Here is an 18177-nt window from a genome sequence, read left to right as displayed (position 1 = left end):
ATCTCCCCGATTGGGGGTAAAAGTTTAACGGGTCAAAGTACAGACATTGAGATATGGGGGTATTGTTACACTCCAAAATCTTCCATCTAATCCATCCTTTTTGTAGGCTTTAGTTTGAATCCAGAGTCTATAGGTCCTGCTGTGTCACGCTGCCTCTGGGTTCGGTGTGATTGATCACCCGTCAATTGCGAACATGATTTTCAACCTAGGACCTGGCTTTGATGTTTCTTCAGTTGTACTTTAGTTCTTTTCTTTTGAGGGTGGACGCTTCTTGCTTTGTCAGGGCTGTTGTCTGCATCTTCAGCCGTTGGCGTTTACACTTTATTTCATCAGGACGGGCTGGGGCTGGAGATTGATTCCATCATCCTCATTCACACATCTAAACTAAACGAATAAGATTACAGCAGGGTTTTGCAAAATGGAGTGAGCATTTTAAAATGGAGTTTGAGTTACAATATGGACAAGTGTAAGGAATGGCAAACAGTGAGCAGAATTACAGTGTTGAAACAGTGCAAGTTTCAGTGATCTAAGCAGCGATTGGATTGAAAGTGAAACTCAATTAGCCAGTTATTGGGGTAACCAGTTTTATGAATGAATGTTGTTTCATTCATAAAAGTTTGCTTATGAAGTTATGTTAATAAAGTGAACAATTAAAAACAATTCAATTGATCAGTTCTACATTGTATTTATAGCCTTAAAACAATTACATAAAGTGCAACCCATTCAATACCCCTGGATTGAAGGGTCAAAAGGGGGACAATGTAGAACTGATCAATGACATTGTTTTTAATTGTTCACTTTATTAACATAACTTCATAAGCCAGCCAGCTGCCAGAAGCGCAAACTGCGGAGTGCGGATGAATTTCCCCTCTGGGGCTGCTTGTAGATGGCAGGAAGGAAGAGCCTGGGGGTAGAGTAAATAGACAGTCCCTCTGACGCTGCTGTGATTGGCGCTAGGCCTGGTGAGTCATGTCTGTTTGCACCGGGCTCTGCTGTGGTGCAATTACCGAAGAAATGGCAGCTTAAGGAGGCCACATGTTGTGCGCCAGACTCTTGCAAGAGGGTACAGCTCCCTTCACACAGTAGCAGCAGCAAGACCGTCCATCGTTCTAGTGCTTTTGCCTTTTGAGGAGGGATGAAGTCCAGGGGTGGGGGAGGAGAACACAGAGACGGGTAGAGTCTCCACTTGATCTCAGCCCCACGATCCAAGTTAGCCTTGTGTAAATCAAGGGAGTTGGCTGGAATCAAGTGATCTTATAGCCTGCTTTTACCAGGCTTTTACTCACTTTCACATAGGATGGCTCTGTTTCCCAGAAATTTCTTCCAGGACATCTGCCAGGTCCTGGGTTTTCATTTCACGAGTTCAAGAGTCGGGGCAGTGGGGGTGGGGATTGAACTGTACCAAACAGAATTTGCTATGTGTTTACCAGGAACAAACAGGCCAGCGGGTGCGCCCAGAAAGAGAAGTAGGTTGTTGCCTGTGTTGGGGAAGGGAGGGCGAGAGTGTGTGTGAATGGATTTTGTGGGGGATCATGTCCCATGTGGATTACGGTTGGGGGCAGCCTGCATGTGGGAGAGGATTCTGGGGGACCTGCTTGTGTGTGTGAAGGGAAGGCTGTGGCGTGTGTGACAGAGCCGTCGGGATGTGAGACAGAGCAGCGTGGGTGTGATTTTGTGAGTGGGAGGAAAAGCACCAGATAGTGTTTGGTGGCAGAGAGAGGAGAGCGTGTGTGAGACAAGGGGCGGGGGAGAGATTGAAGTCACCGTCTGTATTAAGGTTCCATTTATTCAGAGATTCCAAAGCCTGAAGGGATTATTCTGATCAACTAGTCTGTCCTTCCTTAGAAGCCAGGCCACAGAATGTCCCCAGGCTAGTTCTGAGAGCAGAGCTTTTAGAAAAACATCCAATCATGATTTAAAAAATCATCAGAGATGCAGAATCCGCCAGGACCTATGGTAAATTGTTCTGATGGTTAATTAGCCTCACTGTTAAAAATAAAAGGAGGACTTGTGGCACCTTAGAGACTAACAAATTTATTTGAGCATAAGCTTTCGTGAGCTACAGCTAAGGTGCCACAAGTACTACTTTTCTTTTTGCGAATACAGACTAACACGGCTGCTACTCTGAAAACTGTTAAAAATGTATACCTTCTTTCCAGTCTAAATATGTGTCTAACTTCCACTTCCAGCTATTGGTGTGTGTTACACCTTTCTCTGATAGATTGAAGAGTCCATTATTGAGTATTTGTTTCCCTTGTAGGTACTTATAGACTGCAATCAAATCACCCCTTAACCTTTCCTTTGTAAAGCTAAATAGTTTGAGCTCCTTGAGTCTGTCACTGTTAGGCATGTTTTTCCAATCTGAAGCCTGTCCAATTTATCAACATCCTTCTTGAATTGTGGGTATCAGAATCGGACATAGTACCTTTGCAGCAGTTGCACCAGTGCCAAATACAGAGGTAAAATAACCTCTCTGCTGCTACTCAAGATTCCTCTATTTATGCAATCCAAGATTGCATTACCTTTTTATCCACCACGACTGCCAAATCTTTTTCAGAGTCATTGCTTCCCAAGATAGAGTCTCCCATTCCATAAGTATGGCCCACATTCTTTGTTCCCAGATGTATACATTTCCATTTAGCCATATTAAAATGCATATTCATAGAATCATAGAATATCAGGGTTGGAAGGGACCTCAGGAGGTCATCTAGTCCAACCCCCTGCTCAAAGCAAGACCAATCCCCAACTAAATCATCCCAGCCAGGGCTTTGTCAAGCCTAGCCTTAAAAACCTCTAAGAAAGGAAAAACAAAGAGGAATCCTTGTGGCACCTTAGAGACTAACAAACTTATTCAGGCACAAGCTTTTGTGGACTAGAACTCACTTCATCAGATGCATGGAGTGGAAAATACAGGAGTAGGTATAAATACATGAAAAGATGTGAGTTGCCTTACCAAGTGTGAGGTTAGTCTAATGAGACAATTCAATTGTGCCCAAATAAATTTGTTAGTCTCTAAGGTGCCACAAGGACTCCTCGTTGTTTTTGCTGATACAGACTAACATGGCTACCACTCTGAAACCTGTCACAATCTAAGGAAGGAGATTCCACCACCTCCCTAGGTAACCCATTCCAGTACTTCACCACCCTCCTAGTGAAATAGTGTTTCCTAATATCCAACCTAGACCTCCCCCACTGCAACTTGAGACCATTGCTTCTTGTTCTGTCATCTGATAGCACTGAGAACAGTCTAGCTCCATCCTCTTTGGAACCCCCTTTCAGGTAGTTGAAAGCAGCTATCAAATCCCCCCTCATTCTTCTCTTCTGCAGATTAAATAATCCCAGTTCCCTCAGCCTCTCCTCATAAGTCATGTGCTCCAGCCCCCTAATCATTTTTGTGGCCCTCCGCTGGACTCTTTCCAATTTTTTCACATCCTTCTTGTAGTGTAGGGCCCAAAATTGAACACTACTCCAGATTAGGCCTCACCAATGTCGAATAGAAGGGAATGATCACATCTCTCGATTTGCTGGCAATGCCCCTACTTATAGATACTAAGGTCAAAAGGGACCATTCTGATCATCTAGTCTGACCTCCTGCACAACGCAGGCCACAGAATCTCACCCATCCACTCCTATGAAAAACCTCACCTATGTCTGAGCTATTGAAGTCCTCAAATCGTGGTTTAAAGACTTCAAGGAGCAGAGAAGCCTCCCTCAAGTGACCCGTGCCCCATGCTACAGAGGAAGGCGAAAAACCTCCAGGGCCAATTCCAATCTGCCCTGGAGGAAAATTCTTTCCCAACCCCAAATGTGGCGATCAGCTGAACCCTGAGCATATGGGCAAGATTCACCAGCCAGATACTACAGAAAATTCTTTCCTGGATAACTCAGATCCCACCCATCTAACATCCCATCTCAGGGGATTAGGCCTATTTACCCTGAATATTTAAAGATCAATTAACTACCAAAATCACATTATCCCATCATACCATCTCCTCCATAAACTTATCGAGTAGAATCTTAAAGCCAGATAGATCTTTTGCCCCGACTGCTTCCATTGGAAGGCTATTCCAAAACTTCACTCCTCTGATGGTTAGAAACCTTCGTCTAATTTCAAGTCTAACTTTCCTGGTGGCCAGTTTATACCCATTTGTTCTTGTGTCCACATTGGTGCTGAGCTTAAATAAATCCTCTCCCTCTCCACTCATCGCAGCACCGCTGCTCCTGGACACCCGTGGAGAATTGGGCCGGGTGATGTTGGTAATTAATTGATCTTTAAATATTCAGGGTAAATAGGACTAATCCCCTGAGATGGGATATTAGATGGGTGGGATCTGAGTTACCCAGAAAAGAATTTTCTGTAGTATCTGGCTGGTGAATCTTGCCCATATGCTCAGGGTTCAGCTGATCGCCATATTTGGGGTTGGGAAGGAATTTTCCTCCAGGGCAGATTGGAAGAGGCCCTGGGGGTTTTTTGCCTTCCTCTGTAGCATGGGGCACGGGTCACTTGAGGGAGGATTCTCTGCTCCTTGAAGTCTTTAAACCACAATTTTAGGACTTCAATAGCTCAGACATAGGTGAGGTTTTTCATAGGAGTGGGTGGGTGAGATTCTGTGGCCTGCGTTGTGCAGGAGGTCAGACCAGATGATCAGAATGGTCCCTTCTGACCGTAGTATCTATGAATCTATAAATCTATTTATCCCTCTGATATATTTATAGAGAGCAATCATATCTCCCCTCAACCTTCTTTTGGTTAGGCTAAGCAAGCCAAGCTCCTTGAGTCTCCTTTCATAAGACAAGTTTTCCATTCCTCGGATCATCCTGGTAGCCCTTCTCTGTACCTGTTCCAGTTTGAATTCATCCTTTTTAAACATGGGAGACCAGAACTGCACACAGTATTCCAGGTGAGGTCTCACTAGTGCCTTGTATAACGGTACTAAAACCTCCTTATCCCTACTGGAAATACCTCTCCTGATGCATCCCAAAACTGCATTAGTTTTACTTATATAGCCCAAAATATCGTTAGCCTTCTTGGCAACAATGGCACACTGTTGACTCATATTGTTTGTTTGTGTCCTGTTTACCAAGTGATCCAAATCACTCTGAATCAGTGACCTGTCCTCTTCACTATTTACCAGTCCCCTGATTTTTGTGTCATCTGTAAATAACGATCATATGTTTTCTTCCAGGTCACTGATAAAAATGTTAAGTAGTGTAGGGGCAAGTACCAATCCCTGTGGGACCCCCCCTGAAAACACACCCACTCAATGAAGATTCCTTATTTACAATTAAATTTTGAGACCCATCAGTTAGCCAGTTTTTATCCATTTAATGTGTGCCACGTTAATTTTGTATTGTTCTAGTCTTTTGAAAATAAATGTTGTGTGGTACCATGTCAAATGCCTTAGAGAAGTCCAAGTATATTACATTAACATTATTACCTTTATCAACCAAACTTGTAACCTCATCTAAAAAGATATGAAGTTAGTTTAAGAGGATCTATTTTCCATAAACCCATGTTGATTTGCATTAATTACATTACCCTCCTTTATTTCTTCATTAAATGAGTCTCATATCCGCTGTTCTATTATCTTGGCCAGAATCAATGTCAGGCTGACAGGTCTATAATTACCTGGGTCATTCTGTTTGCCCTTTTTAAAAATTAACTTTCTTCCAGTCTTCTGCAACTTCCTCAGTGATCCAAGAATTATTGAAAATCAACATTAATCATCCAGAAAGCTTCTCAGATAGCTCTTTTAAAACTCTTGAATGCAAGTTATCTGGACCTGCTGGTTTAAAAATGTCTAAATTTAGTAGCTTCTGTTTAGCATCATCCAGAGATACTAGTGGAATGGAAAGAATGTTATCACCACCATATGATGTGAATATATCATTTGTTTTTCCCCAGATACCTAAAAGAAATATTTATTGAACACCTCTGTCTTTTCTGCATTATTATTGATAATTTTACCATTTCCATTTAGTAATGGACCAATATCATTGTCAGGATTCTTTTTGTTTCTAATATACTTTAAAAACTCCATCTTATTGTCTTTAACTCTGCTAGTCATAGATTTCTCCTTGAGTCCCTTTGCTTCCCTTATCAATTTTCTACAATTCCTAACTTCTGATTTATGTTCATTTCTATCAACTTCACCTTTCTTCCTTTTGTTAGATCCCAATTATCATTCACGTTTTTCCAGTTACTTCTTCCTCCCCCCTGATCTGGCTCATAATTGTTTTTAGCTTTATGAAATTGGCCCTATTAAAGCACCAACTATATATAACATTGGTCTGGATGTTATCTGTTTGAACTTTATAAATGTGATCGAGTCATGCTCAAAGGATTAATGATTAAAAGCTGTTTAAATAAATGGCTAAGCCATTGTTATAGTCTGTTAAAGAGTGCCACTGGTTGCTTATAGCCATCTACAGCACCTTCTACCAACGTGCTTATAAACATTGATAACGCACAAGCTATTCAGGTTTGTTACATGCTTATAAACATCTACTGATCATTTATCAACCCTTCTGCAACAACAGGAACACCAAAGGAAAAAATTGCACTGGCAAAGTTAAAACAACGGGGAGTCCTTGTGGCATTTTAGAGACTAACAAATTTATTTGGGCATAAGCTTTCATGGGCTAGAACCTACTTCATCGGATGCATGGAGTGAAAATACAGGAGCAGGTATAAATACATAAAAGGATGGTGGGTTGCTTTACCAAGTGTGAGGTCAGGCTAACGAGATAAATCAATTAACAGCAGGATACCAAGGGAGGAAATCTGCCCCTCTGTCATGTACATTGGCCAAACCAGACAGTCTCTACGCAAAAGAATAAATGGACACAAATCTGACATCAGGAATCATAACATTCAAAAACCAGTAGGAGAATACTGCAATCTCTCTGGTCACTCATAACAGACCTAAAAGTGGCAATTGTTCAACAAAAAAACTTCAAAAACAGACTCCAATATGAAGCTGTGGAACTGGAATTAATTTGCAAACTGGATACCATCAGATTAGGCCTGAATAGAGACTGGGAGTGGTTGAGTCATTACAAAACCTAAACTTAATTTCCCCAATACTAATTTCTCCCTACTGTTACTCACACCTTCTTGTCAACTATCTGTAATGGGCAACTCTCTTACCACTTCAAAAGTTATTTTTCCTCCCTTGCTATCCTGCTGTTAATTGATTTATCTCGTTAGCCTGACCTCACACTTGGTAAATCAACCCCCCCATTCTTTCATTTATTTATACCTGCTCCTGTATTTTCACTCCATGCATCCGATGAAGTGGGTTCTAGCCCACGAAAGCTTATGCCCAAATAAATTTGTTAGTCTCTAAGGTGCCACAAGAACTCCTCGTTGTTTTTGCTGATACAGACCCTACTCTAAAAACTGGCAAAGTTGGGTCCCAGATAACGGTGTTTACTAAATATACACAACACACAAGCCTAGCTATATACTTACGGCTGCTCTGGCAGCTTCTAAAACATACAACATAGTGAGCACCACTAGAGAGTTCACAAACTATTTAAAGGGATAGTCCCCTATTCCTGTACACTACATCTTTATACATGGAATCTTAATATAAAATGTGGGAATGAGGAATACAAGCAAGAAGAAAGGCGTGACAGAGGGAGAGGAGAATGAGAACTTGGAGGAAGAGAACACAGCATAGGAACAGGAAGTGGGAGCAAGACAGACCATTAATGTAGAAACACAGACAACAGGACAGAGACAGAAAGCGGACAAGAGAGGAGATATGGGAGGAAAAAGAAAGAGAGCTGAGCAGGGCAGTGGACCAAAGGGAGTTAAGCTAAAGTGTGGGGTGGGAAAGGAAGAGGAACTGGGGAGCAGGAGACAAATGATTCAAGAAAGCTGTGGGAAGGGTCATCATCACAGGCAAACCCAAAGGGTCTATGTCAGGAAGTGGGTGTCAGGAGAGAGGGGCAGGTTCTTGCTCACAGATGCACACAAGCTACTGGGTTCTGTACTGCTTTGTCTTGCATTCAGAGTGCTGCCAGGCTAACTCCGGAGACCACACATTCATACGACAAGTCTGGGCTCTGAAGTCCTGGATATTGACAGATGGTTTTCTTCAAAACTGGTTTGCATTCCTTTTTCCAGTGCACTGGGAAGAAGTGAGCGGATAGATAAACCTTCTGTGACACCTGATCCCCCAAAAGGACTTCACTGGCTCCTTGGAGCTGGACTCTCTAGAATAATTTGCACCTTTTCTGGCTGAGTTTTCACAAGCCCTCCCCCAGTACTGGGCTCAGCAATCTGACTTCTCTTTTTAGGCCCAGACATATTCTCCTGGCTTTGCTGTTAATCCTGTTTCTTGAGCCACTTCTAGATGCTCCCTGCAGGGGGCACTGTAGATAGCTGCTGCATCCCAGCACACTGAGCCCTCACATGCCTTTAGATTAAGAGCATCTATTAACATCTGATAAGGGGCTGGAGCTCTGGGTAGTCTGAATGGAAGGACTATGACTTGATACAGCCTACCAGAGGTTTTAAATGCAATGTACTCCTTTGATTCTCAAGGCAAAGGGAACCGCCATTAACTCCAACTTAGATCAAGGTGGAGATAAATCCACCTCTTTCAATGCACTCAGTTAACTCCCACTTAATGCTATTTCCCATAGCATTCAGTTAGAGTCTGTTTTTCAGTGGGCCCCAGATTCCTCCCACTCCAAACATGCTTTCATAACATACGAATCGCCCCATTCTCAGCAGCTGAAGTCAGCTGGACCACATCCTAGTTCTAATCCTGAAGCAGACACAAACGTTCCATCGCCTGCTTCCTGGTTGAGTTCAGTTTCGGATGAAATGTGGGTTTTCACTTTCTTTTTCCCTTGTGGAATTTTACTCTGGCACAGAGGGAGACGCATTGAAATAGACAGAGGGGAAGATAATCTTATAGAGCGTACAGGAATGCGGGAGACATGCAGGAGAGAGACAGTGGTTCTTAACCCCCCCAAAAACTTTTACTCAACAGAGGAGTTGCAAAATGAGGCACTAGATAAAAAGGATGGGGCAAGATGTACCATAGGGTCAGAAAATCAGCTGTGTTGCCCTTCTCCCAGGTCTGTCCTTATGCTGAAAAACTTCCCCTTCCTGCTCTCCCCAGCTTTTCCTGTGCAGCGCCCGTGTCCCGGCTTATGAAAATCATTTCAGACTGGAATGAAGCTGGTGGGGCTATTGCTGCTTTATGGCGCCATAACAGAACTGGCTGTGACCCAGGACTTAAAACATGTCCCCGCTTCCCAGGGATGGAGAGTTTTAATACTCCCCCTGTCTCGCTCTGTATGCACACACCTCCTCCGGCCGGGCTTTAATCTCTAAGGCTTATCTCTCTGTGGGGAGAAGAACAGCATTCACACCTCTTTGAGACAAGTGTGATTGGGAACCAGAGATTCCACACCTGTGCCACTGCTGTGGTTAGGCTGCAGAATGGTTTTTTGCATGGCTGGGCTAAGGGCCTGTCTGTGGGGGAAAGTGGCCAGTTAAACCACTCTGGTTATACTGTATAACTCCAAGTGTGGACACTCCTCTTCGGGGATCAGGGTGTTGTTTGTCAGTTTAGCTTTAACCCCTTTCCAAGAGACACAAGGTAAACTGGTGCCAAAATAAGCCACTCATGGCAGTGCCCACAAAGGGAGTTATACAGCTATGACTACAGTGGTTTAAATTCACACCTTAGATGATACCAAAACAGGTTTCCTCTGTAGAGAAGACCTAGCCTGGCCAGCCACGTGTTTCTTTCCTCCCGCTCTGCAAACGAAAGAGCTAGAACATTGGGCCAGAACCTCATGTAATGTGAATCAGTAAAACGCTGAAGCCACCTGCTATATATCAGCTACGTATCTGGACCTTCCTTTTTTTTAAATGTGAGCTCAGCAGCTGCACTCTTTGCCTGGAAGGGAAGCCCCACGAAAGTTCCTGTAGCAGGGCTACATCAAATCCCTTTGGGGCAGGGAATGTCACAATATGTTTGTACATCGCCAAACTAAAATCTCAGATCCAGAGTTGCAAAATTCGGTGATTTTTATTGTGAGTCATGGAAAAATGTGTGTGTGCGTCTGTGTTTCCCAAAGCTAAGCTCCAAGCACTCTTGGTGGTGGAGGAAAACCTTGAAAATGTGACTCAAGGGAACCCTGATGGATCAGAAACCAGTAGAGTCCCAAACATTTTTTTAAATAAACTGACATTTGATCCTGATTCTTCTGGGGTCTGACTCATGATATTTGAATGCCTGGGGCTGACAGTGCTGCAGCTCCACTAACCCTATGACTGGGGTGGGTTCTGAAAGCTGGCTCTGAGTTTAGCAAGGAGCCCCCAGTTTTATAATGAGCTAAACCAAAACCGATCGATGCTAAATGCTGGGCTGTTAAAAGCCCAGATCCAGCCTTGCTCCTAGATCCTCTCCCTCATGAACACACACACACAGGCTCCGTGCCAGGGAGAGGGTGTGAGAGAAGAGGTCTGTGGTCTGTGCCAGGGAGAGGGTGTGCAGGGGCTTTACTGGAAAGAGTAAGAAGGAGGATGCGGGGGCCGTCCCAGGGAAGGAACAGAGGTGACGCAGCTGGGGCAGCCGTAGCTCGGAAGAGTCCCAGTGCACTGCTAGGTCTATAGCACTGCATGTCTCCAGGTTCTTCCCCTCCAGCCCGCCCCTGCATTAGCTCTGTCGCTTGCTCTTTCCTTGACGCCAGAAACCTAACCAGCTGGAAAGGAGGGTCCTGATGTCCAAGTCAGGAAAGCGAGAGCTAACGGGCCATGTGATTTCTCGGAAACACGGCTTCAGGGGCCTGCTGAAGCCAAACACCACGCTGCCCCTTCCCCCGGCACGAACGTGCTCGCTGGCCTGTTTCCAGTGCCTGGCTGAGCCCTGTTCGGCTCCAGGTGCAGCCAGTTGCATCCCGGCCCCTTTGACCGTTACAGGGAAGCTCTGTGCTGCTGCTCTGGGAGAGGTTGTTTGGGGAGAGGCACAGATGAGAGATTCCTGAGCAGAGAGGCCTTCCCAGCCCCAGGGCCAGCGGAGAAGCTTGGATGAAGGGAGTGAAAGGTGCAGAATCACATCTTCATGGGAAACCACATAACTTTGCACCACTTCTGCAGCCTTTTGACCAGTCACACAGGAGGGGGAAACAGTTGCCACTGCTTTGTCTCCACCGCGTCGGCAGGACAGCGGGGATCGGTCACTGTCACTGCGCCCACACCTGCGCCAGACCACTGGGCAAACGTCAATCCAGTCCCAGGTCGCCTCCGCCGTAGGGCGGGCTCAAGGAGATGGGGAGCCCCTCAGAGCTCCTAACCGAGCCTTTGGCCCTAGGACAGGAGGGCCGGGAGTGTACGTGCAGGGTCCCCTGTGGGGGGGTATCTCCACTAGCTAACTCTAGCTTTAGTTCGCCCCCCCCAGCCAGCTCCACCCAGGGTAATCATGGCAGGAGCAGTAGCGTAGACAGGCACAGGCACCTTTACCGTCCCATTCTCTAACCCTGCTGGGGCTGGTGAGAACCACCCCATGGCCTGTCTACCCTAGTGCTCCCGCCATCCCCGGCACTGGTGGGGCCAAATTGGGGGAGAACTACAGCGCCCCTGTTTGCTAGCGAAGACGGCACTGGCCTAGGGCCTGAGCAAACAGCAGGGCTTGCGAAGACAGCTCCCCTCAGCAGAGCTACCCCTAATCCCCACCCAGCAGGGAAAGTGTGCAAACCAGCTAATCCCCCAGCAAACAGACAGCTCCAGACTTTCCCCAGACCTCCTCACAAATCACTGATGCCCAGCCTCCAGTGAGCTGAAGGAGGAGCAGCTTCCCTGGCTGAGCCTCACAGCCCTGGCCTGGCTCCTAGAGAGGCCTTCTCCTTCTGCCAGAGTGCTGCTCCCCAACCCACCTCCTGGCCACAGGAGTCACTTGGACAGACCATCTCCCCCCTCCTTCCCCCCCCCGATTTAAGTGGGTTGCCACCTTTGCTCTATTTTGCGCAGGACCAATAAGTGTAATGCATGAGAGTGCATCGCAACATGGTTCTGCTATCTTGTGATAGGACACTGCCACTTCCAATCCTGACAGACATATATGTCATGGGATGGGAACTTAGCACAGGCCCCGGGAAGGGGGCAGATCCATGGAAACAAGGACAAGCCTTGGAAGACCAAGATGGTGGCAATGCTCCTCCAAGTCTGCCCACTACCAGGATTCCCATTAGCCCAGCAGCATTTGCCATCACTGCCGTTTGTGCGCTATATGTCAGTGTTATAGTTGCACTCCTGCCTGCAGTTAGAAGCAAGTTTGATTTAGCAGCATGAGCTGGGAATCTGAAACCCTGAGTTCTATTCTGAGCTTTGCTACGGACTCAGTCGGTGACCCTCAGCAAGTCACTTCACTGGCCCATGCCTCAGTTTCCCCATCTGTAAAAGGAAAGCAATGATAACGGATCCCTTTTTTGTAAAGAACTTTGAGATCTATGCTTTCTACTCAATGGTGCAAAGGGAAATCTATGGTATATAGGGTCAAACTATTGTTACGCACTGGTCTATTTACTTCCTGCTGTTCATGGTTGTATCACATCTGCGCTAATCTGTTCCATACATGTGTCATGGAGTGTGAGATGCCTGATCCTGTTTTTGGACTGCTTGGTGGGAAGCTGGGTGCCTATGTCCCTTGGGCTCTCAAAAATCCCAGCCTATATTTCTAGAGCTCCATGTGCTAGGAGCAGGAGCCTGGGTAAAACACCTTGAGCGGGGCCTTGCACGTTTACTCCAGCTATTGGGGTGTAGTGCCCTCAACCCACTGGGCCTGTCTTTCTGTGGCCCCATCCCACCCAGCGATAGCAAACAGGGGTGGGGATAAAAGTGATGGTAAACAGTGCAGCAAGAGCTGTACTCTCAGCTGTTGCCCACTTAGTCGGGGTGGACACTCCAGGGTGTTGGCTGAGCAGCTGGGAAAGCAAATACCAGGGAAGAGGGCTGAGGCCCATACCGGTGACCAAAGAGCAAGTGTGAAAAATCAGGATAATACCAGGGTAATAAGGTCCTATACAAGACAAAGCCCCTAATATCGGGATTCGAGTGACCCTACCCACAGGCCTTTTGTGGTTGCAGGGCTTTGGGTCCCCAGCTGGCAGAGGAAACCTTTCTGTTCTCCAGATTGCTCTCAAATGGCTGAGAAATTGAAACTTACAGTGGGGAGGTAGGGAAATACAAAGAGGACCGCACACAGAACAGGAAACCAAGGGCCAGCCCTCTCCTGCAGCTCCACCTCCTCCCTCCTTGCTCTGAGCTCCAGGCTGCCCCAGTCCTGAGATCTGCCTGGGAGATTAGAGCAGATTCCTCTTTACCCAGGCTCTGCCAGCAGCTGTCGGTCACCTGGAGGGAAGATGGACAACATCCCGTACGCCTTCCCGGCCCGCAGCAACCAGCCCTTCCCAAACCACAACTATGAGCACCTGAAGGAAGAGTGTGAGATCGGAGTGGTCCCCCAAGGGGCCACCATCAGCTCCACAGTTATCAGCATGCACCCGTACCAGCCCCCTCCCCGCGACCACATCATCTGGTCCATCTTCAGCACCCTCTACGTGAACTTCTGCTGCCTCGGCTTCATGGCTCTGGTTTTCTCCGTCAAGGTGAGAGGGGCCTGCCCTGCGTGTGCATGCCATGTGTCCACGGGACCTACCCTGTGTGTGCATGCCATGTGTCCACGGGACCTACCCTGCGTGTGCATGCCGTGTGTCCACGGGACCTACCCTGCGTGTGCATGCCGTGTGTCCACGGGACCTACCCTGCGTGTGCATGCCATGTGTCCACGGGACCTACCCTGTGTGTGCATGCCGTGTGTCCACGGGACCTACCCTGCGTGTGCATGCCGTGTGTCCACGGGACCTACCCTGCGTGTGCATGCCGTGTGTCCACGGGACCTACCCTGCGTGTGCATGCCGTGTGTCCACGGGTGAGCCTGTGGCGGGCGGGGAAATCGCCTGCGGCCGTGGGCTGCGGTGGCATGAGTGTGTGCGCGTACACTTGGCTGCAGCTGAGGTGAGGCTCTTCCCTTGACGTGATTAGCCCTTGGTCTCAGGCTGACCTAGACGTGGCCACTGTAGCCTGTCTCTCTGCCCCCGAACAGGCGTCTTCTCATTCCCCACCTGCTGTTTACTCTCCCCAAAGGGGGTGACCCGAGAGCACCTGGGCATGAGTGTCTGAGGCTACACAGGCTGGGCTGAGGGGTCCCCCCACTGGTGCCAGGAGTCTGTGCTGCCCCATTAAGTCACCCTCTGGCCCTGGGAACGGACAAAATTTAGTAGCAACTTTCCAGCTCTGTCAGCTTCACAACCCGCCGCCCCACCCCCTTTCCCCAGCCTTGAGAGAGCGTGCGGCACTCCCATGCTGGGCCTCTTCCTGCCAGAGCCCGGCTCTGGCGCCAGAGCAAGGAGATAATAAACAGTTGCTGGCCAAGTATAAGAGACAACTGGAACAGCAAAGGAGGCCCTGAGTGTGGGGACCCCGTTGCTGGGGGCTGAGCACTAATGGTGAGCACCTCGGGGGTGGGAGGGGGAGAGCGGACATGCTACAGCCATGTGGCTGGGGCAAGGGGGTGCTGTCGCTCACAGAGCTGCCCTAAAAGGGAAGAGAACCAGAATCAAGGGGCTGAGCCCCAGATGTAGGAAACCTCACAGCTGGAAGAGAGAAGGGGGCTGAGTCTAAACGCGCAGGGACCTCAGGGCTGATGGGGACTGCGCCTCTCCCGTTACAGACTTGGGGGTCACACATAAGCCCCCATGCAACTTTGTAAGGCTCTAACTAAGGCCTTGGGGATCCAACAGGTCTCCCACCTCCAGCCGCTCGCACTCAGCCCGTCTGTAACAGAGGGCATAGCAATGCTGCAGGAACTCGCTGCCCCCATCCCAGCCCTGGCCTTCTGGGGAGTTTCCTGGTTGTTTCTCTCTACCCATGAACAACACCTGTTTCCTGCAGGCTGCTGATAAACACACAGCTTGGTCCTAAACCCAGCCCCCAGGGCTCCTGCGTTCAGACACACCCATCCCCCTGTGGGCTCAGCTGCTCACCCCACAGCCAAGCTCTGAGCACCCCTGACATCACATCCGCCCATCGCCCCAGGGCAGGGGTTCTCAAACCAGGGGTCGGGAACCCTCAGGGGGTCGCAAGATTATTACATGAGAGGTCACAAGCTGTCAACCTCCACCCCAAACCCTGCTTTGCCTCCGGCATTTATAATGGTGTTAAATTAAAAACACTTTTAAATGTATTTATGGGGGGGGGTCGCACTCAGAAGCTTGCTATGTGAAAGGGGCCACCAGTACAAAAGTTTGAGAGCCACTGCCCCAAGGCCTTGAGATTCTCCCACATGAGCCCCCCAAGATTCCCACAGGCCCATTTCCTGAAATTCATACACCCCTGCCCACGCCTGCAAGGGGGAGCCCTCTGAGACTGGCACACCCCAGCCTGAGTGCAGGGAAATTTGAGGCCCTGGGACTGCAAGCCCAGAGGTTCACACACCCTGCCCCCAAGCACGAGGATCACACGCTGTATTTGCCTGCCTCCCTCCCTCCAGGCCAGGGATCGTAAAGTCGTCGGCGACCACAGCGGCGCAAGCAGCTACGGCTCCACCGCCAAGTGCCTGAACATCATGGCCCTGGTCCTGTCCCTCCTTTTGCTCATCCTCGTCATCATCCTCGTGGCAACAGGGGTCATCGTTGTCACACACGCAATGCATCCTGGAGACTAGACCGGCCGCTGCCGGCCGGGGAGGGGGTGTCCTGGCTGTTACATCGCCCCACAGGCAGGGCTCCCCCTGCCACACTTCCTACGCTTCTGACCTCCCTCTCCAGCTCTGCTTGCTCCCTCACTACTGGCGCCTGGCCGCCTCCTGCTGTTTGGGGAGCTGGGGAAAGAGCAATGCTCTCCTCCTGGCTGCAGGGTGGCACTCCAGCTGTTGTCCTACACACAGCGGGCAGCACTCTCATCCTCAGAGATGCTCTCTCCCCTGTCCTCCTTTCCACCAACACGCTTAGGCACAGGGGTTCATGCCAGGGCACTGCTGTGTCACCTCCATGGGACACTCCCCATACCACTCTGCTTCACCCGCCACCACCTTTCCTCTGAGGGTGACTGGCCTACTCTCCATCCACAGTCCAGCAGCTGGGCTGCTCACTGGCTGCCCGGCAGGGCACTGCGCAGTGGAGTGATGTGAGCCAGCCCTTCTTGGCACAAGAGACCGGATGGGCTCCAGGGGAAGGGTGGCAGCTCTCCTGCGGGTGACATACCACCTGGTGTCTCTGCGGAGACGGGCACTCATAGAGTGATTTGAAGTAGAACCGCGAGCCAGGGGAATGGCTCTAATAAACTTTTCTTTCTCTCTTGTAAACCGGCTTATTTTTTGCGGCCAAAATTCTCAAACGCCTACATGGCTCCGAGTGGTGGGTTGAGGAGGAGTGTGGGGCCTCTGGCTTCCCCCAGCATTTCTACCATGGCTCTGCTAGTTGGGCCAGTGGGCTCAGCCTGCCCCCAGGCATGTGAGCAGGCCAGGAGGGGCATGAGTTAGGCACGGGGTGCTCACCAAGAGGGACTGGAAGGCCACACAGAGGCCCTTCTGCAGCTAGCTGGAGGCTGCCCGCCAGTCCCAGAGGAGGCACAGCGAGTGGGGCAGGTACAATGGAGACACTGGAGCCAGAAGCCATTGGCGAATCCAGCACCCCAGAGCCTGCTACATACCGATGAGAGGCGCGTACCCCAAGAGTGGGGCTATGCCTAGGAGACCGAGTGAGCGCGTGCTGCCACCGAAGTGTGCTGGGAGGGAGGACAGTGATGGGGAGGGCTCACCCCAGGGAGCAGAGGGAGAGGACTCACAGTGGGGGGGCCAAGCAGCAGAAAGCCATATCCTCTGTAGGCCCGCAGCAGGAGTTGGCAAGAGCATGGCACCCAGCCATTGCTGTAAACTAGGCTGGGAGGGAGAGGAAACGGGAGGAGACTGATTCTCGGAGGCCAGTCAGGGTCCCTAGAAAGGCAGCCTCCCCTCCCAGCTGGCAGTGGCCCCATGGCCCGGACAGGCTGCTGGGGGAGAGGTGGGAGAAGGGTCCCGGGGAAGTGAGGAGATAACTCACTTAGCTACAGCGAGGAAAGGCGCTGAAAGAAGCCAGAACATCCAGCCTGTTAGTGACAGGCAATATCCACATTAGCTTCATTCACTGGCCAGCAGGCTGATCACAGGCTCTGCTGCACCAGCGAGGTGCTAGCCCGGGGTGGGCAAATGTTTTGGCCCTGAGGGCCACAACGGGGCTGCGAAACTATATGGAGGGCGGGTAGGGAAGGCTGTGCCTCCCCAAACAGCCTGGCCCCTGCCCCCTATCTGCCCCTCCCACTTCCTGCCCCGCTCAGAATCCCTGACCCATCCAACCCCCTCTGCTCCTTGTCCCCTGACTGCCCCCTGCCGGGACCGCCCCAATACCCCATCCCCTATCCAACCCCTCCTGCTCCCTGTCCCCTGACAGCCCTGACCCCTATCCACATACCCCCAAGACAGGTCCCCTGGGACTCCCATGCCTATCCAACCCCCCGCTGTTCCCTGTCCCCTGACACTGCACCCAGAACCTCCACCCCATCCAACTTCCCCTTGCTCTCTGTCCCCTGACTGCCCCGACCCCTATCCACACCCCCGCCCCAACCGCTCCCTGGGACCACACCCCCTATCAGCCTCTCGCCCTGTTCGCTGTCCCCTGACTGCCCCAATCCCTATCCACACCCCCACCCCCTGACAGCCCCCTGGGACTCCCACGCCTATCCAACTGCCCCCTGCTCCCTGTCCCCTGACCGCCCCGGGGACAGCCTGCCCCTTATCCAACCCCCCCGCTCCCCGCCCCCTTACCATGCTGCTCAGAGCAGCAGGAGCTTGCAGCCCCGCCGCCTGGCAAGAGCCAGCCATGCTGCCTGACAGGGCCAGAGCAGGACGGGGCCATAGTTTGCCCACCTCTGCACTAGCCCCTCTATGATGTCCCACGCAGAAGAATGGCCATGCTGGGTCAGATGAGTGAGCCATACGACAGTGGCCCGTGCCAGATGCTTCAGTGGGAATAAAAAGAACAGGGCAATTATGGAGTGATCCCTCTATTGTCCAGTCCCAGCCTCTGGCATTCAGAAGTTTAGTGACACCCAGA

The 18177-nt window shown here is 49.9% G+C and overlaps 1 protein-coding gene across 2 annotated transcripts; it reads left to right on the top strand.

The window, feature by feature from the left end:
* Positions 1-13231: 13231 nt before the first annotated feature.
* Positions 13232-16391, top strand: LOC119857349 (interferon-induced transmembrane protein 1-like). 2 transcript variants are annotated; one of them, XR_006282457.1, is made up of 3 exons: positions 13249-13655; positions 13891-14535; positions 15579-15718. XR_006282457.1 is itself a non-coding variant. In XM_038406116.2 (2 exons), the coding sequence occupies exons 1-2, from the start codon at positions 13390-13392 to the stop codon at positions 15750-15752; spliced, it is 420 nt and encodes a 139-aa protein (XP_038262044.1). In that variant the 5' UTR covers positions 13232-13389; the 3' UTR covers positions 15753-16391. The 2 variants fall into 2 exon arrangements, 1 of the variants encoding a protein (XP_038262044.1); XM_038406116.2 differs by lacking the exon at positions 13891-14535 and having other exon boundaries at positions 13232-13635; positions 15579-16391.
* Positions 16392-18177: the final 1786 nt, after the last annotated feature.

Source organism: Dermochelys coriacea, chromosome 6 (genome assembly GCF_009764565.3).
Source record: "Dermochelys coriacea isolate rDerCor1 chromosome 6, rDerCor1.pri.v4, whole genome shotgun sequence".
Taxonomy (NCBI): Eukaryota; Metazoa; Chordata; order Testudines; family Dermochelyidae; genus Dermochelys; species Dermochelys coriacea.
The sequence above is the reverse complement of the archived record's forward strand: the minus strand, read 5'-3'. Positions and strand labels throughout refer to the sequence as shown.

Coding starts and splice junctions, on each gene's coding strand:
- LOC119857349 (XM_038406116.2), top strand. CDS start 13,390: ATGGACAACATCCCGTACGCCTTCCCGGCCCGCAGCAACCAGCCCTTC. Junction 13,636..15,578: donor CTCTGGTTTTCTCCGTCAAG/GTGAGAGGGGCC, acceptor CCCTCCCTCCAG/GCCAGGGATCGTAAAGTCGT.